The 26,837-nt window shown below is 38.6% G+C and overlaps 1 protein-coding gene across 1 annotated transcript in view; it reads left to right on the top strand.

The window, feature by feature from the left end:
- The window catches only part of DOCK1 (dedicator of cytokinesis 1), a 549,703-nt gene that overhangs the window by 90,276 nt on the left and 432,590 nt on the right, over positions 1–26,837 (top strand). The window contains exons 14-23 of the mRNA XM_077822901.1: positions 1,282–1,406; positions 1,775–1,873; positions 3,708–3,780; positions 6,966–7,069; positions 7,704–7,887; positions 12,314–12,411; positions 15,928–16,017; positions 16,595–16,695; positions 18,064–18,198; positions 25,195–25,303. Of these exons, the coding sequence (XP_077679027.1) occupies positions 1,282–1,406; positions 1,775–1,873; positions 3,708–3,780; positions 6,966–7,069; positions 7,704–7,887; positions 12,314–12,411; positions 15,928–16,017; positions 16,595–16,695; positions 18,064–18,198; positions 25,195–25,303 (1,118 nt within the window). The remainder of the gene's footprint in view (positions 1–1,281; positions 1,407–1,774; positions 1,874–3,707; positions 3,781–6,965; positions 7,070–7,703; positions 7,888–12,313; positions 12,412–15,927; positions 16,018–16,594; positions 16,696–18,063; positions 18,199–25,194; positions 25,304–26,837) is intronic.

Raw genomic sequence — 26,837 nt, 5'->3', positions numbered from 1 at the left:
ACTCCCTAAAATAAGAGGACTGTCGCTGCCCCTTCTTAAGCAAATGACCGAGGAAAAGATTTAGCTTGTACTGTTCTGCATAAGATCCACAGGCTCTATGTTCTGCTGGACATCTTGAATGAGAATTTCAGAGTTCAGCGCCCTCCACTGAGTCATTAGCTGTCAGTAGCTTCCAGATGTTTGCACATAAGGTGTATATAGCTTAAGTGCCTCAGTCGACCACACCTATTGTGATCATGAGACAGAGACCCTGAGTCTCAGGCAGTCAGCCAGAGTTACCTGTCTCTATGCATGTGTGTTTCCCTTGTTTCATTTTCATGATACCTTTTAAATAGGAATATTTGTAAGACAGTGTACTGTATATAAGGCATCAAATTAAACACACTTTCATCTGTAGAAAATTTAAATTAAAAAACATTACGTCACCTGCAGTTCTACCTTTCTAGACCACACAAACTGAATTAAAATTAGGTTTGGCAAAGGGAAAACCAAGGAAATAAAAGCATGTTGAAACATTTCACGTTATGGTAATATGTCATCTTAAATAACTACAGTTATTGGATTTATTTTCTGTTCTGTTTAGTTTCTTGCACCACTCTCACCTCCACTACTGTGGTAGATTGGGGTTTTAAAAAATCTTGCTAACAAAGATTTGGGGGTATGTTTTCTCAGGGTATGTCTTCACTACCCGCCAGATTGGCGGGCAGCAATTGATGCAGCGGGGATTGATTTATTGCGTCTAGTCTAGACGCGATAAATCGATCCCCGAGTGCTCTCCCATCGACTCCTGTACTCCAGCGCCATGAGAGGCACAGGCAGAGTCGACTGGGGAGTGGCAACAGTCGACTCACTGTGGCGGAGACACCACGGTAAGTCGATTTAAGTACATCTACTTCAGCTACGTTATTTATGTACCTGAAGTTGCGTAACTTAGATCGATTTCCTTCCCCTTCTTCTGCCCTCCCCTCTGGCCCCCCCCAGTGTAGACCAGGGCTTAGCCTCAACCCAGACATGTTCTGTTAACAATACCACTGGTCATGCTTTGTTAATACAGTGCCTTCAGTATGAGTTGTAGGTGAACATATTGTTGTAAGACACTAGTCAGTGGTACTTCTCAATACTGTGTGTTTAAAATTTAAGGATGTAGATTATTTTGCCTAACAAGTGTTCCTTTAAAGTCTTTTATTATGGTTTTATACTTCACTGTTTTATGCAGAACTGCACACTGTGAAAATTACTATGAACATTGTGAGTGTAATGTTTTTTTTTTTGTCCTGCCAGGTGATGTTCGCAATGATATCTATGTAACATTAGTTCAAGGAGATTTTGACAAAGGCAGCAAAACAACAGCAAAGAATGTAGAAGTTACAATATCTGTTTATGACGAAGATGGCAAAAGATTGGAGGTATTTCTTTTGGAAAATGTAATCTCTGAAATTATTTGCCCAAATTTTTCCATCATCATCTTTGTTATTTGTAAAAATTTGAGGGCACTTTTTTTTTTTTTTTTTTTAAAGAATGCCTTGCCCAAGTTCTCACACCAAAGGATAAAGACTTAGTTTGTCATTTGTGACAAGCAAATAAATATTGTGGTATCATTGCATACAATTTGGTTGAAATTAACTAGGGATAAACTTAGAGCATAAGACCTCTGTTATTCTAACCTACCTACTGGATCCTCTCTTTCACTATTGAATGACAGTGCTGGTTAGTTTGTTCTCTGTTAGATGGGTATGTATGTGTGGGTAAATGTTTTTATTCCTTGTCTTTCAAGAGTGTGATTTTTCCTGGGGCTGGTGATGACGCTATCTCGGAATATAAATCAGTGATCTATTACCAAGTGAAACAGCCTCGCTGGTTTGAAACTGTCAAGGTACAGATGATGATAAAATAATTTTCCTCATAATAGGTTAATTTAAAATAAAATGAGAATAGTTTTTAATAAGAAATCTGTAAGAACAAAATTGAAGGGAATTAATGTGGTCAATTGTAGGAAGGGTAAAAGGATCAGCTAAGCAAAAGCCTTTCAAGGTTGCTAAGGAACATTGGCATTGAATAGAATGTAAATTACTCTTCCATCTTTGTGGTCAAAATAGATTTTTCACAGGGATATTCCACCATCTATTTAGGATAACTTTCTTTTGTAAACAACAGTACAAAGAAATCATGGTAAACATATATTATAGTGACTTACTCATGAGTAAGTATATTGGGATGCTGGGTTTACTGATGCATTATGCTAATGATGCTAAATTAGCACCATAGTAACAACTCCCCAAGCTAGGTGCCAAAGATTTAATATTAAAAATGAGGCTAGGGGTAGCCTTCTGAAAGACACATATTGGCTGTTATTGCTGGAAAGAATTTAATTGAAAGGAGAGTTGGCTAATTTTTTTTTCATTCTCGATATTCTTTCCAAAAAAGAAGGCTTTCTCATTGCAGTTGCAGCCAGGAGTTAGCTGCTGTGGGAATTAAGTGCATCTACAGTGCATCTACAGTGCAACCCCTCCCCACCCAATGCTTGTTTTTTTTTTTTTTTGTTTTTTTTTTTATAGACATACCCACAGAAAATGGTTGTGGTGAGGCAGAATGAATTGCAGACATGTAGATCAGCAGCATGCAGTCCAAATTTCAATATGCTGAAGAAAATAGGACTACTCTAATTGAATACCGAGGGGAGAAATATATAGACTTGTGATTTTGTTTAAAAATTTATTTATTTATTTAATGCATCACCCTAGGTGTGTGTGGCCTTTTACAGGGGAAAAAAGTGAATGGATGTGGTAAGGGAATGTAAGACGGTCATAAGATCATATGGTTGGTTAGGTTTGTGTATCTTGGTGTGACTTACTTGAACAGTTTTTAAGCTGAAGTTTTTAATGATATAACTTTGTGTCTGTACAAATGAGGTGGTTGAGGGTGTGTTATTAATAATAATAATTATAAACAGGTTAGGGTACACTGGATATTTAGATAGTGGAGAGAAGACGACATTGTGAGAGTGAAGGTGGGGGCGGGGTGAGGTCAAGAAAAGGGCTACCAGTACAGGTGGTACGGTGGGGCCTAGTCAGTTAAACTGAATTGACAGTAGTTGACAACAGCAGTAGCAACCACCTGGATCAGAGAGAGAGACTGGTCTAGAAAGTTATGTAGTTATAGTGTAAATGTCAGGGGTCTTATTAGTTGAGGTGAGAGGAACTGACAACATCTGAGAGGTAAAGAATACAATGTCTGTTGATGATGATGTGAATATGTCCATAGAACTGAAGGGCTCTACGTAAGCTCTGTGTAAAGGCTGTGCCCTGAAGAGCAGTGTAGAAGAGGCTGCTTCAGATATTGGTGGGGGATGAGGGCTGCTGGGTTTTGGGGTCCCTTGTGTAGCTTGCCTGCTAGTCCCATAAGGTCATGTGATGGGGAATTTAGTAGGCGTGGCTCTCTCCCAATCTGCTAATGGCTGAGGGAGTGGAGATTTCTTCCAAGGGAGCTAGGGCCTTTAAAGGTCTTTCATGCGAAAGTCATGCTGGTCTTTAAATACCTCGTTTGGAAAGAACCAAGCAAATTATAAGAAATGCAAGAAAGCTAAAATTACATTACTCTCTCTAAAAATGCAGAAAATACATTTGAAGAACCTCTGTGAAAGTCTGGTATTGGTAAAAACTATCTGAAGTCATGGGTCTTATTTCTCTCTCCTGTCTTAATTTGTGAAGGTGGCAATTCCTATTGAAGATGTGAACCGCAGTCATTTAAGGTTTACATTCCGTCACAGATCATCACAGGACTGTGAGTACTTCAGTTTTTCCCCTGGTGCGCCTGTCAATTCCTGGTGCCTGCATCTGCTGTAATGGAGAGATTGTTTCTGGCTTTTCGTGTGGGGATGAGGTGCTTCTACTACTACTACTATTTATTTATTATCCTAGCACCTAGGAGCTCCATTGTACTAGGTGCTGTACAATTGTCCTTTTTTCTCTGTTTCCTCTCCCTCTCCTGATAGCCCTCATGCCTTCTTTCCTATATACTTTCTGCCCAAGTCACCAAATGAGAGACCCAGTAAATAAATCAAGTGCCAGCTTTGCCTTAAGCAAGAGGCCCATGGGTGGGTGGGTAGGTAGGTAAGTAGTAGGTGAGGATCCTCCTGTTTCAGATGGGGAAAACGGAGACAGGGAATTTGACTTGGTTGGGAGACACTGTGGTCTTGTGTACGTAAGGCAGTTTAGACCTGCGTTCTAATCCTGGTTCTGATACGGACCTGCTGTTTGTTTTCAAATTATGGTTTGGATATGCAAGCTATTTGCCTTCCTGTAGCTCCCACTGATTTTCCTTTAAAATCATTAGCCGTTTAGCCATACTCTGAGCCCTCCAGAATGATGCCTTGTGACTAAGCATTTTCCATATGTTAGCAATTGCTGTTCTAGTAATAGAAGAAGGATTTACTTTGACTGTGATAGTATTCATTTGATATAGGTATTATATATGATTGTCTTGGATAATATGTCACACTCCATGTGGCATACCTCCCGGGGGTGCAGAACTCCCTGGCAGACGTGCTTAGCTGGACCTGGTACCTCAATCACGAGTGGGAGTTCCACAACCCCACTTTCTGTTTCATCTTCCAGGCTTGGGGCACCCCTCGCTAGGACCTTTTTCACCCCTTGTGAAAACTGCAAGTTACTCCTTTACTGCTCAAAGGGTGCCAGGGGCTACGATTCCCAGGACGATGCTTGTCTCCTTCCGTGTCAAAGTTGTCTCTGATATGAATTTCCTTCCATTCCCCTTCTCCTCCAAATTCTGTGTAAGATCTGTTGCGACCGAGCCAGGGTCCTCCTAGTATCTACTCAGACTCTCATCCTGCCTTTGCAATCTGTCTCCCTGATCTGCCAGACATTCTTACCTAGGACCAGGGCAGAGTCCAACATCGCAGCCCATCCCCGCTTTGACTGACAGCCTGGTTTTTGGATGGGGATCGCATGTAGACAATGCCTGCTTGGCACCAGTGCAGCACATACTTATGCACAGCAGACGATATTCCACACGGGCTTGCTACACAGTAAAGTGGAAGTGTTTCACATCTTGAGTGCAATGCCACTGTCTCCCCCTCAAAGATGTCTCTGTCCCCCTTATCCTGGACTACCTCTTAAAACTTAAGACCTCAGGCTTCGGTCTTAGCTCTGTCTGGGACCACCTGGCAGCTCTTAGTGCTTTCCTCCCACCGGTGGAAAGCTACTTGGTGTTGACTCACCTTATCATTGCCTGATTTCGTGAAGGGCTGACTAACAGCTTTCTACGGGTCCTTAAACCTACCCCTCCCTGGGACCTCCATCTTGTACTCTCTGCCTTCACCAGACCTCCCTTCGTGCCCCTGGCCATGTGTTCCCCCTCACACTTACCCATGAAGGTCATCTTCCTCGTGGCCATCACTTCCGCTTAGTGGGTCAGAGACTTGGTGGCCATGATGGCTGACATCTCCCCATCCCCGCCCCCATATATGGTCTTTCGTAAGGACAAAATCTCATTACACCTTCACCCTAAGTTTTTCTTGAAAGTCGTCTCTGAGTTCTGCCTCAGCCAGTCTATCCATCTTCCGGTCTTCCATCCTAAACTGCATGCCACTCCCGCTCACACTCTGCACTCCTTGGTCATGTGCTGTGCACTCGCGTTCTACCTAGACAGAAACCTGTGCCTTCATCTCCACACCTTCTCATAGCCACTGCTGAGCGGTTGAGGAGCCTGGCCTTCTCCTCACAGCGTATATCCAAGTGGATCACAGAGTGCTATGCACAGTCCAATGCCACACCGCCTGGCAGAATTATGGCCCACTCCACGAGGGCATAAACAATCATCTCTGCCCCCCAGCGGACGTCCCCTAGCACAATATCTGCTGAGTGGCAACCTGGCCGCTCTCTACATACCTTCACCGCCCGCTGTGCCATCGGCCAAGGGGCAGCCGAAGATGTGACTGTGGGCCTTGCCATCCTGCAGATGGGCAATAACTCTCACATCCTGGCACTCACCTCCAAGCTGATCACTGCTTGATACTCAAACATGTTTGGAATACATTTAGGGACCTTCACTCAAAGAAGAAGAGGTTACTTACCTGTAGCTGTAGGTTCTTCGAGATGTGTGGTCTCTATTTGTATTCCAATACCCATCCACCATCCCCTGTGCTGTGCACAGCCCTATTCAGCAATAAGAGGGTGACTGAGTGTGCGTCGGCTCGCATGGCTTCTTACAACCTCTCCTGGAACACGAGGCAATGGATGCTGCTGCAGAAAACCTTCTGGCTTCAGCGAATGGTGCACATGCACACCTGCGTTGGGAATACAAATAGGGACCGTGCATCTCGAAGAATCTCCAGTTGCAGGTAAGTAACCTCCTCATCTCTGCTGCAGTGAAATTATGTGGCAGGCGTTCATTAAAGATGCTTATGTGTGGGCTGCTTTGGGGCAAGGACCATCTTTTTGTTCTTTGTTGGTATAGGGGCTAGCATAATGGGTCCTGGGTCATAAGCAGGGCTTCTGGGTGCTCCGGTAATACAAATAATAAGTAGTAGTAATAAACTAACTGACAAAATATCATCATTCCAGGTATAAGAGATACCGACTTGTTGCTTTGTCAAACAGTAATTTTGGGATTTGTATAAAAACGTAGGTCAAGATTTTAAAACATTGGTGCCTTAACTTAGCCTTTTAAATCCATAAGCAGCCTGACTTTCAGAAGTACTGAGCACCCAGCAGCTACCAAAGATGTCAGTTTTAGGCACCTGTGTTTGAAAATCTTTATTTTACTATCTAATTTGCCTCATGTATCGAGGACTGCATCCTTATTAAGTTTCTTAGCCCTTTTCCTGCATATGGGAACCCTTATCACTGTCAGGCCATTTCTAAATGATCTTTCCTTGAGATATTGGAGTAGTGTCTCCGTCAATATCAATTACTTAAACTACTCTATGTGTCTTATTTTTTTAACAGCCAAAGATAAGTCCGAGAAAATATTTGCGTTAGCATTTGTGAAGCTGATGAGATACGATGGAACAACTTTAAGGGATGGAGAGCATGATCTTATAGTGTACAAGGTATAATTTTGATTCAGTCATTGCACAGATTTGGTTACTGTGAAACCTTCACTTTATGGAATCTATTACACATCAGTCTAGTTGTAAGTACATGCAAAATTCTGTATTAAAAGAACATTGTTAGCAGAGTCAAGCAGTAGAAACGTAAAAGGTATGGTGGTAATGGAGGTTCATTTCTGTATGGCTCCTTCAGAATGATGACCAGAGGGCTCAGCAGAACCCAATAACGTGTACCATACAATTGGGATATTCAGAAAATTGAGGGACAGGTCTTGAACAAGTTGTACTGTATATGTGGAAATGATGATTTTGTAGGGCTTGTAATTGGCTGCATATGGATGGATTTGCATGGGAGAGCAAAAAAAGCACGCCTTTGGCCATGTGAAATTTCACATTCCTGCTTCAAACCATGTAGGTGCTAGATCTGGTTAGGGCTTTTTAAAAAAACAAACAAACTTTAACCTGAAATTTCTCTAAAACTGCAAATAAACGTTAAGTACACCGACTGTAAATAGTTACATAGAGATTTAGGATAAATATCTTTATTCCTGTTTGAGAATATACTATATAACTTTGTTCTTTATTATTTTAGTTATTTATCATGTTGTATTTTGATTAAAAAAAAATCTTGCAGGCAGAAGCAAAGAAGTTGGAGGATGCCTCAACGTATTTAAGCTTGCCATCAACTAAAATAGAATTGGAAGAAAAAGGGCACGCCACAACTGGGAAGAGCATGCAAAGCCTTGGAAGTTGCACCATCAGCAAAGATTCTTTCCAGATTTCTACTCTTGTTTGTTCAACAAAACTCACTCAGAATGGTGAGTTAATAGAAGAAATGTCTTTCCACCCCACGTATCCCCACCCACGTATTCCCCCCATTTATCAGAGGGGAGGGAATGTAGTATTGTTTTATTTTATTAAGGGAATTCTATACTGCTTGTGAAGGGTTTTGATTGACAGTTCTGTCTAAACACAGCACAAGTACAGTATGAGAATTGGCAGTATAGCATCCAAACCTTGCTCAGCCTATATGCTTTAGTCCAGCTGTGCCTAGGGATGAGAAAACACTTCCACACCCATTTAGGCCAAGGTCCTTCTGAGTGTAAAACAGGGCACCACAGGCTTTATTTAAAACTTTACAGTTTCTAGCATGGGTGCAAACAGGTGTGTGGGAGAGGATGATGGAACACATACCTAGTATCCCTTCAAAGTGTCTCTTTGTATAGAAGAGCTGGTAAGGAGGGTGGTGGAATGGCTGTGGTCCCCAATGGGATGCCTTATATGATTTTCATTGTGTGCAGGGTTCTCCAAGTAACAAGTTCCACCCTCTTTTTGTGTCTGGTACAGAGACCAGAGCAGGGATGGATAGAAGGGTCTGGGAGGGAGGAGGAAGTTGCCAAGCCTCACCTTCTCTGTAGAATGTGCCCCATGACTGGAGTTTAAGGATTGGGCATGGAGTGGCAGGAATGTGGTTAGTATCATAGTATCTCCTCTAAACCCTTCAGCCTCAGACCTGCTTTTCATGCTCCTTTGGCAGCCTCTGGTATAGTCACTGATACAGCTCACAGGTCATTGGAGCAGCTGACCCTCTTCTCTAGCCAGCTCTTTTGTTTTCACTCTGTTCCCATGGAGTGATCAGCATCCTTCCTTGCTTCTAGACTAGTGGATAGGTTTCAGGATATGGGGTAGGGGAGGTCATCTGGGGGTGATGGAGTCATCTTGGGAAAGGAGATAGTCATTATAGGAGTCACCACGGGGAGAGGGATCAGGTAGTACTTGGAGGCTGGCTATTTTAGTGGTGTATGGTGGGACCCCAGACTTTGGAGCCCAGAAAGAACCTATCCTAGAGGGTTCTAGCCTAATGAACAAAAGTCCTCTGCGGTATGTAATTTCTCTGTCCTCTCTTTCAAAAATTAGGTTGCATCTGTGCCTTTGAGATAGTTTAACTTAATTGACAGTTCATACGCATAGTATTTTGGAATACTTCAATATCGAATTGACACAGGTTAATTAAAACTTTCAGTGGATTTACTACCATGAATGATTGTGTTGATCTGTACCCCTCTTTCACTAGTATTTTACATAAGTGCTTATAAATACACATATTATGTAAAGCGTACAATACTGAGTGATGTGTTACTGCCAGCAACCATTAAGATTATCCTGTAAATATATTCTTTATTCAGTTTCCTATCCAAATAGAAAAATAACAGGTCTGATATGACTTCATAGTCACCTCACAATTATACTGCAGTACTTTTTGACATCTCTGAAACACATTCCTGTTGTTTTATATTCAAAGCACATAAGATTCACTGCAGTCAACCAATTTTATGGTATAAGGAGATACTTAGCAATAATTCTAATTGCAACCCAAATATATGATAACATCCTAATGATAACTCAGTAATTTTATAGTTTCATAAAACATAGCTCACAGAATCCAATATAGAGGGTCGCACTGCTGGACACATTATTGTAGTTTGTGATTAATGATGTTTGTTGTTACAGTTTTTCTTATGTGTTTACTAATTAATATTAGTAATATTCAGAAGTTTGGCCAATAAGTTAATGGGACTTTCATGGAGTAAATATAGTGAATACTAAGACTGAGAGAACAATTTTGAAATTCAGCTTTTATACCTCCCATATGTCCGTTAACCATGATATGTCTGGTTTTGTTTTTGCATTGCATTCTGTATTGCATATTGGTGTATTCTGATACATGTTTGACAACATGCTCTTTTGGAATTCCATTCCTTCAGCAACAGTGCCTCTCAGATGTAGTTTGTCTATCAACTCTTGAATGTTGTCCTCAACATCTGATCATTATCTCTAAGTAGCAAATGTTGGGCACTGAAATTATGAATTTTGTTGTTTCTCTGAGCAGACATGGCCATTTTCTATTTTTTCATAGCTAACATTTGAATAGGCATGAGAGACGAGTGCAATAGCAGGATATTGAAACATGGTCTGATGGAGTGTCTTTCCTTCTCTTGCCAAGACACACTCGGCCATTGTGTGCAGTTGTCTCTGAGATTTCTAACCTTGTTGGTCTCTTGTCCCCTTCAACTTCATCTGATGTAGACAGCTGACAAGCTTATGATGCAGGCACATGTCTAGGATGCTAAAACAGGGTCCTCCCTTGGGGAGTGGACTCGTCCTCCTTTATGCCAATCTAATTATTTCAAGATAAGAATCAGTAAAGATAAGGCATTGAGGCCAGATTGTTGTGCAGCATTTAGCTGGAGAATCCATCCCCTACTCCTGACAAGTCTAACAAAGAACCTGCAATTAAGAGAGACATCCAGGATTAAAGTGACCAGTTTTCTCATGTTTTACATTTCCTGGAAAAAAACTCCAGAATGATTGATTGTCCTCCCTCCTTTGGGGGAGTTCGTTGGATGCTGAACCTACTTGAATCTCAAGAAGGAAGTGAGATGGGAGATAGCTTATAAGCAAGCTCTTACTGAGTCTGATAAAACTTGTCTATTTCTGAAAAAATATTAATCCAGTGGCTAAAGTAAGTCCCCTAAAACCCCATTCTTGGTTTTTTTGGAATTATATTTTATTTCCAGTTGAATTAATAATACTTTTCACTTACTACTGTCCTACTTGTATCTCTTAAGGGGCAGTCTTTTTTAGCTTGCACTTCCCACATGAAAGGTTTTTTTCCCCCATTCCTCTCCTTCACCATCACTTTAATCTGTTTCAGCCAAACCAGTGTCTCTTTCACCTTCAACTTATAAATGTTTCTCTTTACGTAGTGTTATGGCATTCACTTTAGAGAGGGTAATAGCCTTGAAACATTTGTTGGTGCTCAAAAATTATACTACTCCACGTGTTGCTATTGATTATTTAAGTATTCTGTAAACAAAACCCTATCTAGTAAGAGCTTGACCTTTTCCTTTGGAGGAATACTACTCAGAGGTACCGTTTTTTTTCATAGTAAATTGCCATACTGTTGTATGGTTTAAAGAACTGATGCATTTATTATGTACATTAGTTAGTTATGTACTTTATTTTTTTCCATGGGATATCTAACGTATACATTTCCTGCATTCTCAAAATACATTGCTAGATCATCTCTTCAGCTATTAGCCTTAAAAATATTTTCTGCAGGTTTTTTTATTTTAAAAGCACAGAAGAATGCACCCTCAGCAGCTTCAAAGGCATGAGATCTGGATTGGTTGGAGGGGTAAGGAGTAAGGGTATAGCTCCTTTAAGGGTTTCCCTTTCCCTTGTGATTGAGAGAGGGATGGGGCTGTGGTGGAGTGGGGGAAGCAATTGGTGGGCTGGCTAGCAGGGCTAAGCTAAGCCACTGACCCTTGTTCATCCTGGCGAGAGTATATGAGCCCCACTCACTGCTGGGTTAGAATAGAACCGAGTTGTTTTTTTGGTCTGCTGTGGGCATTGCGCTTGTCACCTTTATTGGGACTGGGAAGGAGTTTTGTTTTCACTGCTAGATTGGCTAGGGCAGGAAGGGCTTTTACCTTACCCACTGCAGCTCAGGGACCTGGTGGAATGGGTCAGAAGGTCCTGTTCGGGTTGTTGCTATTTAGCAGGTGACAGGTGTATAGTGGCATGATAAACCGGAGTTGAAAGTGGACTGAGGGGAAGGCATCCCATAAAGAAACTGGGAAATGGGGTTGGGAATCTTAGTGTGAGGCACAGCAAGGAGATAACCTCCTTCCCCAGCTCCTTAACCCTCATACCAGGCTAGGGCAGTGAGGCTCCGGCAATGGGTTGAAGACCTGAAGGGAACTCTCGAACTTGTAGAAATGATTGTGGAAGAAAACCTGACCTGCACTGTATGAGTTATTTTCTGATAGCTCCTGGGTGAACCAAAGTGTTGAGATTTGAGAAACCAGCACTTGCTTAGCCTTCTTTCTAAAAGTACCTTTAGTAAATGTAATCCACTTTTTTGAAAACGGCAGTGCTTTCATAATAGAAATCATAGTCTGTATGCTATAGTGCAAAGTTTTCCTTAGCATAATTACTATTGATTTTGAATGTAAGTAAGTTTCCATGGATGACATTCTCAGAGTAAATGCACTTGAAAGTAGGAATATAGTCGTACCAGATTTCAGCAATGCAGATATACAGTAGTGAAATATGTAAACAGTCAATAAAAATGGCTAACTTGGAAGTGAAGTTTTTATTTATTGTGAATATAGTCATGGTATGTGAATGAGAGCATAACTCCTGCAGCACATCATAATTGAATGTTTTTCTCACGTACAGTGGATCTCTTGGGGCTTTTGAAATGGCGATCTAACACAAACTTGCTGCAGCAGAATTTGAGACAGCTGATGAAAGTTGATGGTGGTGAAGTGGTTAAGGTAAGAAACAAGTTAAATTTTTTTAATGAATTTGATATTTAAATTTTTCCATCCCTCTAGCTTAGGTATTTATATGGCCCCCATTAATGTAGTATATGAGTGCCTCACAATCTTTAATGTCTGAGTCCTCACAACACCCCTGTAAAGTAAGGAACTACTTTTAAATACAGATGTGTAATGCACAGGTTTTTAAAATATTGATATTTTGAATACTGCAGTAAACTTGCTTTTATATGCACATTTAAATGCCAAAAGGGATTTTTATTTAAACAGTACAATCAAAACTTCTTGAAATTATTGCTGAGGGAGAGTCCCTCAATTATTGTGAGGTAATAAAATGCATAGCAAAAGTTCAATTCTCTAAATAAATATTAAGTGCATTTTATTATGTTTGAATGTGGAGTGCAAGTGCCACATTTCAGCAAGTGTTGCTAATATTTTTTTTAATTATGTTTCCTGCTGAAGATGTAGCTGGGCCAAGTAATTTACATTTGCCAAGGCCATAAGGGCATTGAGTGACTGTAGAGACCAACATAAAGACAGGTTTATTTGTGGAAAACAGTAGGCTTAGACTTTATTGAATACATTGTACTAAATCGAATCCAATAATGTCAGCAGAAGTAATATATCAAGAGTAGATGAACCTTAAGGGCCTTTATGCTTCTATTAACCAAATTAAAATTCAAATAAAGTAAAAAAGCACTAATGAATGCTTCATCTTAAGGAAACTTCGCACAGCTGAGACCACAGTTATTGTTCTTTACTGAGTAAGGAAAGAATAGCCTCTTAAATAGAACTTTGCAGAGTGGCCTTGTTTATTACCATTTTTGGCTTATATTACTTGAGAGCCATAGCTCAGTGCTGATGCTCACTGCCAACTAACGTTATTATGGGTAATTTTCGTTGTTCTCCAAATTACCTTGGAGAGTATACACCAGGCAGATACTTGCGTGCCCAGTGATTACAGAAAGATAACAGAATGTCACACAACGGAAAGTTAAAACAATATTTAGGTGAACCTCCCTTCCCCCTCCCTCCACACTGCTGTTCCCCCACCTCTCCGCACACACTTTTGTAGACAGAGCAGGTGAAATTTTAGCCTCACTGAAGTCCATTAAAAAGCTCCCATTATTAATAGGGACATGCATCAATTAAATTTTTGCCCATGACTGAAGAGTTCTTATTTGATATGCTGGTCTTTTTCTTAGTTCTTTGTTTAAAGGACCATTGCCTACTGTTTCTACAGTGCAAGAAAAATATCTTAGTAGTTTAGTCTGTATAATATTGCATATTTATTATTCATTTTTAGTTTAACTATTCCTTTTCCTTCCCCTCATTTGTTTCCTTTAAACTACTTCCAATTTTCAATAACATAATTTTTAATAATGTCGTCTTGATCAAGAATATTCAAATTTTCTGTTAATAAACGATCAATGATTCATAAATCTCCATCAAAATATCATTATATTCTGTACTAGTATTGACACATCAATAGTGAACATATAAGAGACTTGTTGGATGTTTGACTCTCATTCTACATCAGTAGTAGTAGAATTAATGCTATCTTCTTTCAATGGAGATTCTCATTGTAATGGAGTTCTCCATATATGTTGTATGGACACAATAGTACAGAGCAGTAGTCCTTATTCATGACATCCCTCCCTGATGAATGTATCCTCCTGCAAGTCTCCAAAGCCCTGCCACAATCTGCAGCAAGATGCTATTAGTAATTTTCTTGGGGTATTCCTACCCTCTATGGCCTGGACAGCCTGGAATCTTTCTAGTCATCATTGTAAGTCCTCATTGCATGTGTTCAAAACTGATCATACAACATGAGTTCTACAAATGCAAGAAAATGTGTGTGATGCCCACATGTGCACAAAACATCCAGTCATGGCACCTTTTCATCTCTCTGTTTTCTTTTTAATGGAGTTTAGCCATGCTATCAAACCATCATATGTTCGGGAAAACTTTACTCACTCCCACTGAAAAATGAATGTTTAAATGCATAGCAGTGTGAACTGCCATGTTGTTTCCCCTAATTAAATTAATATGACTGCAAGACACACATTGTTCTACTAAAAATTAAAATGTGAAGTCAAAAGCTGATTTCTGCCCCAAGCTGCGTGCCCATATGGAAATGATGTTGTAAGCTCTTTCTTTTCGCTGTTTGCCTCCAGATTTTAGTAGCATCATATTGTGGTTACAGATTCCTTGGGATGGAAATTGGTGGCCAAAAGAGGATTACAGTGGGTTACTAAATAAAAGTTAGCTTGTGATCATTAACAATGAGTCTCTTGTTGAGCATTGTTGAGTCTGCTGAACAGCCCAAGAAGCAGCCTGAGTGTGATCTCATAAGCTGTTACACATCTTCATTGTTGTGGCAGATCCAATCCCAAAAGAGTCTACTCTACTCCTCTGGTTGATGGAAGATTCCCCCTTCCCCTCCCCCCCCCGATAAAATCTCTTGACAAAACAAATAGCTTACTCCATCCCTAAACTGGAGTCCCGCTACAGGAGAAGACTGCCTACCTGTTCAACAGAGACAAAAGGCATTTGCTGCATAAAACTACATTTTCCCCCAAAATCTGAATCTGAGCGGTGATACATTCACATGTTAATCTGCCTGGGAGGAGCTGATGTTTTTTCTGTCCATCTAGTAACACAAATTGCCCAGACACAGACTTATTGGTTGGTAAAACTAAATGCATCATGCAACCTGAAGAATTCCAACCCTATGTGCTATTAGCCCATGGTAGGAAGGAATATTACATTATACGGTTATAGAGTACTTTTTTCCATTGTGCTTACATCAAGTCCCCTTTGCTAATCTGCTTTTACTTTCATGTTGTGCAGATCAGGGTGTCCTGCCAACTGTCTAGTGAAGATTCTTCTTCAGTTACAGTGATAGAGGCCTGTAGGTTTTATTGGTGGGGGTGGGGAAAGAAGGTTGTGTGTGGTATTTCCCATGCCTGCATGTATGCTATTAGTTAACTGCTGTGGGTCTGAGAGTTTATGGAGCCATAAATAGCTATGTAGTATTTTCTGTTAATGTCAAGATAATTTCAAAGCATCTGAGTACTACTTGATTTATTTAGCATGAGTCTGACTTGCTTGTTTGTGTTTTGTATTGTGATAGACGATCATTTCTCAAAAATTGCATGATTCTTTTTAATAACAGTATGTTAAGATTGAATCCTGAAACACTTTATTGGTATATTCACTATAAAAAGTAAAGGTTTCTGTTCAAGTACTCGTGTGTGTGTGTGTTTGGGGGGAGGGGAGATAATGCATTTTCTGGCCAACTCTGATATATAAATACTAAATTTTATAAAAATTCACTGAAAAACAAAATGTGGGAAAAAATTCTTGTTCTATTTTCCAACTAACGCTTTTATTTTTATATTCTATATAATGTAAAAATAAAAATTAGTATGTAGATCCATGTAAAATCAATTTGGGAAATTTAATCTCAAATTTCCTGTAAAATATAGTGACCTGAATATTTATCTGCAGTTCCTACAAGATACACTAGATGCACTTTTTAACATAATGATGGAGAATTCCGAGAGTGAGACGTTTGACACCCTGGTGTTCGATGCTTTGGTAAGTTGACTTGTTTGTGTATAGGTATTTGGCTAAAATGTAATTTATTGATGTATAGATTTAATTATGGTCTTTTTCATAAATAATATTCATCCTATCACCTGCAAATCACACCTTTTGAAATTTGTTTTATTTGAAGTGGGTTTTTTTAAAACTCCGAGTAGGGCTTTAATTCAAAGGGGATGAAGGTTTCTGACACGTTGCATCACAGTGATTGAGGGTTCTGACACACTGCATCATAGTGATTGAAGACAAGTGTAAGGGGGGCGCTCTGCTGACAGTGTCAGAGACAGAAGAAATGGTGAAGCATATAGTGGACCAACTGCTGTGCTGGGACACCGGTAGAAGTAGAAGAGTGGTAGTGGGGCAGAGGGAGAACCATTCCTATGTTAGGAACAGAAAGCTGGTAAAATAAATAGAACAGTAGGATTGTTGTTTTTAACTAAGGTCAGTCTGTGACTGTGTCCCCTGTATGTTCTTAGTGTGGCTCGTTTGAAATGATTCGACTGGTTAGCTCATGAGAATATAGAAATTCAAAGATTTTGTGGATAATGGAATAATTATACTAATTTAACAGGTATTTATCATTGGACTGATTGCTGACAGAAAATTTCAGCATTTTAATCCTGTCTTGGAAACCTACATTAAGAAACATTTCAGTGCTACTTTAGCCTACACGTAAGTATATATATTTTTTTTAAAAATATTTTTCTAATGAAAACATTGTTGTACAGAGTATCCAGATGGTATTCACATTTTCTTTTGCATAATTTAAATAGGTGTTCACCTATAAACATGAAGAAACGTGGGTTTTTTTGTTTTTTGAGTAGGAGATATTCCTGCTTTCCTTTTTCAAATCTGAATTAATAGTAACTGTGCTGTCAATCCTGAGGCATGAAGCCCATAGTTCCTCCTTTTTAATGAGATGGTGATTTGAACTATTTCAGACATGTTTATGGAGAAAAGTATCATAAACAAAACATGACAACTGCCAATTATACTTGTGCAAGGAATAATAAATATTGAAAAAATTAAAATCCATCTTGCTTACAGTGTAAAATTGGTGTTCTGCTTATCTTCTATTATGTGTACACCGTTGTCATCTTTAAGCAAAAACAAAAACCCACAAAACAAAAACAGAACCCTTCAATTTTCTTTTGCTATTTGCTACTTCAGACTGTTATTGTTGGATACAAAAACAGTAATGGATAGCTTTGCTTGGCAACTTTCTCTTCCTCGGAATGGAGTTTGGTAGCCAAATTACTTTTATGATCTATGCGGGAAGAAAATGTGTGAAGTGTGTTCACTTAAGTAATAAGGACAAAATTAGGTCTTCACTAGCTTCAGTGGGTTATATGTGTTTTAAAAATATCACTCATAGTATATTTAAAATAAAACTAAAGATGGTGATTTTAAAACTGGGAGTTGTCTATATTCTAGTTTAAAAAGTGATTTCTAGTCAAGAAAACTGAGGCTATAGAAGTGGTAATTTTGTTAGTCGGTAGAAACAAAATGTAGAAAATCCCGAAGTTGGAGACGAAGTCATTTTTTAATGTCAACTGCTACTGTCTATAATTTTGAAACGGCAAGTTTTACAGGATCTATTTTTTCACTGCTCCAAAGTAAAGCCATATGCAAGGATACTAGGTACAACCCAGAGGGGCTATTGAATTAAATAGAATTACATTTAGAAATCGTTCACAAATATTTATGATAATTCTTTGTACTTGCATAGCGCCTTTCACCTGAACATCTCAAGATTCAAAGGACTTTGTAAATATTAAGTCTGCTAATTCTCTTATGAAATACATGATGCTGTGCTCATTTTGGAGGTAGGTAAAGTGTGCAACACAGAGGTTAAGGGAATTCCCCAAAGTCACAGTTAGTCACTGGTAAGGACGAGAATTGAATGAAGAGTCCTTACTCTCACATAATAAAATGCTTTAATGTTATCTGCACTAGCTGTGGCTAATATTGTTAAATTCTTCAGGAAACAAAATTCTTAATTGGAAAAAGTACAAGTAACCTTTTATTATTTTTTAATAGAAAGCTGACTAAAGTTTTAAAAAATTATGTGGATAATGCTGAGAAACCTGGTGTAACTGATCAACTTTTTAAAGCTATGAAAGCTCTGGAATACATCTTCAAATTTATAGTACGGTCCAGGATATTATTCAATCAGTAAGTATTAACAGTTTTTTTTAAAAAAACAACCTTGGGGTTCATATTTTTTCCTTTCTTAAATATGATTTTTCTCTTTTTATTTAAAAATTACAATTAGAGACGCTTGTGATGAGTTCTGGCTTTTTTTTGTATTTACTGTAAATGTTGTGCCTACTAGTAGACTGGTATGAAACAAAGCATTTTTCATAAGGGCACTGGCTGTTTAAAGGTAAGTACTGTGCAGTAAATAGAATATTATTTATTTCTTCATAAAGCACTTGTTTACTCTGCACAAATTTGGTTTATTCCCAAAGTATAAGAAAATGTAACATAGGCATTAGACAGAAGGAATAAGATTGACCGTGCTAAGACCTTGTGAGGTGTGATGGTTTTGTGGACACATTGCTACTGTTTATTTTTTGGCCACACTGCTACTGGTTTTATAGCTTGTAGTAATCCCTTTCCAGCTACCAAACCCTAACTACTCCAATGATTAGTTCAGCATCCTTCTCTCAGCTGCCTTATGCCAAGCCTTGCAAATGTAAATAGTGAATATACGTGGGTATATTTAAGCATGGACCTCACAGTGGGAGTGACACCTCAGTTTAGAAAGAGCACATAAGCGCTTCCATTGTTGCTCATAGCTTTCTGAATGTTGTAAGGGTCTGAAAACAGAAGGTTCCCATAATTTCAAATAGGTTTTTTGAAAAGACAATGTATTTATTTTAATTTTTTAAAATAATTCTTTATAAATTCATTGATTTTAGTCAATCCTTAATGATGTGGCCCAGAGAAAAGCTTCCTTCTGCCTCCCTGCAAAAGGTTGAATATCTTCCAACCAGGTGAAAAAGTTACAGTAATCTGAGGCGAGGAACTAGCAAAAGTCAGCCCTGGACCAGAGACGGTTACTGAGCTGCATCCCATTAGTAGCATTAATATTTGGATAATTACCATCTTGATGCCAATGCGAGTTTCACAGATTTCCAGTGGCATGCACAATATTTGTTTTGAGCTATTGGATCACAAAACCATGACACTATTATATATCTCTGTGCTACCTGAGGTGATTGTTAGGTTTAACTTTTCTCTCCCCTCTGTTTGTATAGGTTGATTAAAAACTAAGGAATCCTAGCCATGAGAATGAAAGAATTTAAATATGAATAAATTTAAGACACTCAAAACATTTCTAAAATAGTGTTCCTGGTAACATATGCAGAATTCATACTAACGTAGTATGGTTTATAAGTTTGACTGGAATTGTTTGAGATGACCAGCATAACTCATTGGTTTGCCACTTGTAAGTAACATAGCCGTTCAAAACCCATGCTAATAAAGTTGTTACACCTCACTACAGCATCCAATACTCTAATTACAGCAAGAGTAACTGCCACAGTTAATGCTGCCTTCCCATGCTAATCTTTGTTAAGGCCTCAACTTACTATAATCTTTTAAAATCATTTAGATAAAATAAAAACAATAATATTCAAGCAGTATGTTTAGTGCTGAAGTTTTAAAGAAAGTCAAACCAATGAACTGGGGGAAGTCACCAGCTAAGCACCTGGAACCAGAGTTTGTTGACATGCCACTCTGACAGCACTGGCTTTTTCTCCAAATGCAGAAAGAGAATTTTTTTCATTTCAGTTCAATGACGAGTTCATTCAAAGTTGAGAAACTGATTGATTGATTGGTAGTTGAAAACGCAGAAAAGCTTGATTTCCTCTTCCAATCTATGAATAAAAATAAGGTGTAAGGAGATGAGATCTACTTTTTCTAAAATCTTGAAGGACATGGTGATCAGAAGCAATCAAGTCAATTCCCTAGCAGATAATACTTGATTTGTTTAAAAAGTTAACTTTTGTATTACAAACTAATTTTGATAAACTTTTCTCCTTGTGCATCTAGCACATTTAAGGTAGTTTTATTTAACTAATCAAAAAAAAATTCAATGGTGGTTTCTGTGCATTTTAATTGAATTCCAATTTCTAACCAAATGTCGCTTGAGGAGTAAATCATGATTAAAAAGTTAATTTAGTCAATAAAAATGCATCATTCGCCATTTCTAACACAATAAAAAAGTAAAAATTAAGATTCTGAATAAATGTACTTAAAACGCTCTAATTACTTAAATATGTACGTGTAGATATAGTGTATCCTCATGGCTAGCAAAAAGTTGTACCAAATTATACCAACCAATGAGAATGAACCTTTATTTAGGAAAATAACTTAAAAGTACAAATAAACCACAAGGTTAAAATTCTTAATTTCAATCAAGGTTTCCTGTTTGTTGATTTTAAATCATGATGTAAATCACTTTGATATCAGAATGATCTGCATGCAACTCTGGGGCCTCTGCAGGACAGTCCCCTTCCCTGGGACCCTGCAGATGGCTTTATGCTCATTCCAAGTCCTGCACAGAGGGGGAGGGCGTGGAGGGAGGGAAGAGAGGATTCAAAATGTTCCCCTCTCAAATCTAATGCAATTTATGACAAAATGTTAGCATTTTCACAGAGAACCCCTTATCCGAGAGGTTCTCATAAGCTCCCATGGCCAAAGAAGTAGGAGGGAGCCGCTGTGGCTGAGCATGGCCTCCTGCAGATACTGAGGGTATCTGTGAGGTTTGGGGCCGGATTTTTCTGTAGGGAGTAGCAAACCCTCTCACTCTCTTCCTCCAATAGAATAATGTGGAGCTTCTCCATGAGAAAATCCTTGAGGAGATTTCTTTGCAAAAACTCCTGTGGCTTTAATATGGGAGGGCAGAATCTCAACATTTCTAGCATGCTGTTTTTCAGTTTGTTTAATTTTCTGTGACTTGAATAGGTAACTTTGTTGCCATGCCTGAAGTCAACAGTCACCAATAAAGCTAAGTACAGGAGTTTTCCAGCAAGTTAAAAATTATCATGGAATTGCTTACACCAAATATACAAACCTATAAAAGCAAGTTTATTATGTATTTGTCTTAATTTAACCTTTAATGTAACCCTTTTGCTATTTCTTATAGGATATAACAAGGTTATTACAAGGGATTTATGTAGAGTTCTGAAGTTAACAACGTCACCAAGGTTTTTTTTTTTTTTTTTTTTTTTTTTATAAATTAGGCAATGTAATTGCTTTCAATAATAATCTTGCTGTGAGATTTATAAGGTACTGATTGTCACTTATTCTGTTTCTGGTCTTACAAATCATTTTACAAGAAAAAAAATAATTATCTCTTACTGCAGATGAGATTTACAGAAAAAAATGATCCCTTAGTGTTTGCCGTTGGATTTCCTGGTGCTAAGCACTAATTCAAAATGCATTAGCACTGGGAAATCACAAGTCTGAATGATAAGGGTTTAATCAGAGAAGCTACTAAATTGGAATGATGCAACAGTTGGTTCTCAGTTGTAAAGCTGAAACCCTGGCTAATATATGGTGATTATTTAGAACTATTAAAACTGTGGCATTAAGGGGCTGTCCTTAAAAGAAGTGGTCTCAGTGCTAGTGTTTTAGTGTGAAACACTTAACAAGCAAGTGTAGTTCCTGTTCTAAAGAAAAAGCTTTTTAAAAAGGCGCTTTACCAATAATAACTTTTTAAATAAATTTATTATTGAACACGCTGACTGTGTTTGGTACTGCACAACAAACATACGCACATGCCCTCCGCATGCCAAGTTTACTACAGTCTCAGATAAATGTACAGGCCCTGCTCCAGCTGATGTCATGGAGAGTTGCAGGTGCTCAGGATTTACTAAAGCACAAAGATTTTTTTTTTTCTTGTCTTAACCAGCTTCATGTATCTATAAAATGTATTGATGGATACGGTCTGTTAAGCTTTACAGTTCCTTTTGTTAGGGGAACATTGCAGTTTCTTAGTTTATTCCTAAAATATAATTTTAATAATCTGTGCTGTACGGCCTACAGTTCTAGTTGGGAAGCAAAGTTTTCAGAGCAAAATGGTACAGTATAATAACTTTTTTTTTCATTTTCCCTAGTGTACTACTTTAATAGCTGCTTTATGGTTCCCAAGGAATATGCATTTTATGCTAGAAATAATAGACATGAATTTTTAGTGTAATGTAGCATGTACCACTTTTAAAAAAAAAAAGTATCCCTGCTCCTTGTTTGGAATTTGTAATATAGATTCTCCATCGTGAGTTTTAAATAAATCTTACGTGATGTTTTCAAATATGAAGAAATCAGACTAAGGTTTAAATATGTAAAATGCCTACCTATAATGCTCCCATTGCCCTAGAAAGGCGGAACCATATGCTGAAGTTAGAAGTCTCTCTTCTGATGCAGTTTAATCAGTGGGTAAAGTAGAAGATAAAAAAAGGGAAGTGAACAAATATTGCTAGGCAGCAAGTTTAAAACAAACAAAAGGAAGTATTTCTTCACACAACCACAGTCAACCTGTGGAACTCTTTGCCAGAGGATGTTGTGAAGGCCAAGACTCTAACATAGTTCAAAAGAGAACTACATAAGTTCATGGAGGATAGGTCCATCAATGGCTATTAGCCAGGATGGGCAGGAATGGTGTCCCTAGCCTCTGTTTGCCGGAAGCTGGGAATGGACGACAGGGCATGGATCTCTTGATGATTACCTGTTCTGTTCATTCCCTCTGGGGCACCTGGCATTGGCCACTGTTGAAAGACATGATACTGGGCTAGGTGGACCTTTGAACTGAACAGTATGGCCGTTCTTATGTTTTTTTGATAGCTACTGTGACAGATCATGATGACATACAACAAAGGGGCATTTGAGCACCTGATGTAAATAGAACGTAGCTTGACGGAGAAAGAGGCCTGGGACTAAATGTCTCGAATAGGCCCATAGCCAATCAAAAACTGAATGTATAGTGCATGGGAAACATTTCTGGTGCTTCCCCCAACCATTTTTATAAATACCACAATTTAAACTTGACAAGGATGTCATGCTTCGCTGGCCTTCTGCCCTTCTGTCTCCTATATACCATGCACCCTTAATTGTTGTTTCCCTCTGTGGCATATATTAAACCTGTCTAGTCATACTTTCTTTAATTGAAGCTCTTTAAATGGGAAGAGCTCTCAGAAGTCTATTGACTGCATCCCTGCTAAATGTGAGCTATGGAGATTGTCACAGAACAAACAGTATGTTTTAAGTTTCTACAGGAAATTTGTTCATGGTAATGGTGCTTTCCTTTTGTTAGACATAGAAGCATTCCTCATCTCACCCTTCTCCATTCTAGGCAAAATCCATGTTGCATTTAAAATAGAAAGGAGGTTTGGGAATTGAGTCACTTTTTTGCCATATTTAGAGATTGGACCAAATTCTCTAGCTGGGTTACATCCTTTTTGCATCACTGTGGTGGCACAAAGGAGTTGTGATCTGGCCTTAAGCACCAACAGAGATCCTCTGGCATTGGAGGAACTCCCTGCTAGTGTATCTGGTCTGCAGAGTGGTCCCTATGAATTAGTTCTGTTTCAATAGTTAAGCCTACACATTTACCCTAATTATATACTCATCTATAAACAGAACGAAGAAGTTAATAAACTATTACAAAAATCTATAATAACAAATGTTGTTAAAAAAGCACAAAAATAAAAACAAAAAAACCTGAATTAGTCTAAACCAAAAAGTCTACTAATATAACTCAAAAACTATATTAAAATCATGCTGGTTAAACAAAAAGCAAGTCCAAAAATTAATAAACCAAAATTAGTGTGTCAGATATTAACCCTAATTAATAGACAAAATAAGAAGGGGATGGACTATTCCCCATCACTTCCTTTTTAAGTCCTTAAAAAAAAAACATCTTTTATAAAAACCAAGAGGGGGGCTGTTGGATCAAGCCTCACCATCATGGCTACTACTCCCACCATCTCCTAAGACCCCAGACCTTCTTTTTCCTAATCCTGAAAAATGTCCTGACCAAACTGGGCCCCTCCCCACCCAAAAAAAGAGAGAGAGAGAGACCCAAATAACATCTGTCAGCTCCTGCTGAATCCCAAATACCACCTAAAATAAAATGAAATCAAGATTTATCAGCAGCATAACAGCTCCAGCCCATTTCAACTAACATTTTTTTTTCCTCCAAAAAACAATTACTACCATCTTTAATACCATCTAAAAGGCTGTTCACAAGGAGTTCTAAAAAGTCTCTCCAGTTAAAAAAAAGAAAAGGAACCAGGAATACTGTGAAAATAAATGCTTTATTTAATACTTTACGTGTCAAATATTGTAACTGTTTTTCTTTATCTTTAATAAAAAGGCTGTTTAATGGTGTGTTTGCCATGTCCTAAGAAGGCTAAATTGCATGTATAGTAAATCTTGTTTAACACTGTTGAATTTTAGACAGTAACTGAGTTATGTTAACACCTTTAGCCTATATATTCCATATCAATTAATGCAAACTCCCCTCTTCCCATGCAGGGTGTTCGCTGGTGGTGGAAAGGGGGTTGCCACATTAATTCTCCTCGCATAGCGCTATTAAGAACCTTACAACAGTGGCAGGATTTAAAGATGACTAGCACCACTTGTAAGTTAGGCTGGGTCTGGTCCTGAGAATCAGGGAGCTGGAACTGGCTTCCTGGCATGCTCTTCCCACCTCCTTGCTTACTTCTGTGCTGAGTGAAGAGGTGACTCTAGCCCATTATTTTGCAGCTATGTGGAGTTGGGTGATAATGAGAGGGATTGATAGTGTCTCAGTGATTTAGGAGTCAGTGTTAAATCTCCATCTATTTGATGTTTTACCAGGGGAAGCTTTAAATTAGTAATAATCCATTTTAGGTCTGTGACTTGAACGGATTTCCTTTTGGTTAACTATTTGTTCTATACCATTCTATACCAAACACTCCTGCCTGATTGATAAAAGTTGTAGAATTTAAGAACCCCTTTTATTTTAAATGTCATGAGTAATACAAGGCATTGTCAGTTGTCATTTGAACAAAAAATGACTGCTTTGGGAACAATTTTCATTGTTTTATACAATATTGCCAGGTTTTTTTTTTTCCCTTATGGTTTATGCTTCTATTACACAAGCAATTATTTGTTTCTCAGACTTTATGAAAACAAAGGAGAAGCAGACTTCATGGAATCCTTGCTGCAGCTATTTAAGTCTATCAATGAGATGATGAGTAGTGTCTCTGATCAAACTGTGATGGTGAAGGTAGGTGTTTCAAAGAAAAATGTCTTGGCTTTGCATTTGTATAATATGATAGCATGACTTAAATAATACATTTTCATTGCATTGAGAAGCAATAATTATGCAATTGATGCAGCATGAAATTGTATAGTGTGCCAGTGGTGTATTTTACTTTGAACATAGTTAATACTTAATGCATTCTAGTAAAAGGTGTGTCTGGCTGTATACTTAAATATACCTGATGTAGGTATGCAAGCCCCATCTTCTACTAGTGCAGCACATATGCCCCAGGAGAAAGTGTAAGAACTCCCCAGTAGGCAGATGTGGGATCATGTGCTCCTCATGTAGGTCTCCTCCTGATCTCTAAAAGAGTACTTAATAAAATAACTTTTTTTATTATGGGGAACAGTGATGCTCAACAGAGGACAGTCCAGTGAATTTGCTACAGGTGATTTTGTTGCTGCTCCTTTCCTCTTACACATATGAGTGATGGGTCGCCAACAGGAAGATTCCGTGGTAGTTGGGAATGGCCGAGACATCTCTGCCACACAGCATTCCATATTTGTTTGAATGGCCCCTTAGAGTCAGGTGCCTCAGTTATCCCTTTTTTTGTTTTTCTTTCTGTGTTTGTATGTGTGGTTAATTTATTTTTCTGATTAGTTCAGGAAAGTCTTTTTCTGTCATTATAAAAGTCTCTAGTTTTCCTCTCCATGTAAAATACTACATATTTTTATGTAGCTATGTTTGTAATCAACATTTAATTATTTTATTTGGTGATCTTATCAGTGTTTTCAACTGGTAAACTAGTATTTTTATTGTATTTCAAATGTTATAATCAGGGGTACAACTCCTCAACACAGCGCATCCACAAAAAGAATGGAACCAGGCCAAAAATGTCACCAACTAAAATATTCTTAACAAAAGGAGTGGGGCAGAGACTTCCAATTCATTTGACCAATCCAGACTCTTTTTACCACCCTTTTGCCCTCTCCCAACAAGTGCTGGAGCACCAGTTGTCTCTCAGAACCAGCTTTCCGGACCTAATCAGCATTTAATTTCCTGTGGTATCTTTCCTCAAAACTGTAGGATACAACTAACTTTCAGTTCATCCTTGCACTGTCCAGTGAAGGGCAGGAATATGTATTAGGTATTTATGGCAATGTTGTTCTGCATTGGCAGCATGGTTTACACTGGTGCAACTCAGAGCATAATTATATCCCTGATCATCTTATCTGAGAATGAGGAAACTATGCTACTGAAAATTAGTAAGTTGCAGGACAGATTAACAGGTTTTTTTGGAATGGACGTGATCTCCTTCCTCAGGTGCCAATCCTGTAATGAGCTTCAAGCAGGAAAACCCCTGCACTGAGCCCTGTTTGGAGTCATTGGGCACAGGTGTATCCACCCATGTGGTGGTCACTGTAGCATTCTAGTCTCAGAGGTTGCTGTAAAATTTTGAAAAGTGGCCAGGTCCCACGTTGAAAAGAGAATTTGCCATTTAGGAGCCTGCATCTCATTGAAAGTTAGTGAGATGTAGGCTACTAAGTCACTTAGGTGC

The sequence above is a fragment of the Eretmochelys imbricata genome, chromosome 7 (assembly GCF_965152235.1).
Source record: "Eretmochelys imbricata isolate rEreImb1 chromosome 7, rEreImb1.hap1, whole genome shotgun sequence".
NCBI classification, from domain to species: domain Eukaryota; kingdom Metazoa; phylum Chordata; order Testudines; family Cheloniidae; genus Eretmochelys; species Eretmochelys imbricata.
The sequence above is the reverse complement of the archived record's forward strand: the minus strand, read 5'-3'. Positions and strand labels throughout refer to the sequence as shown.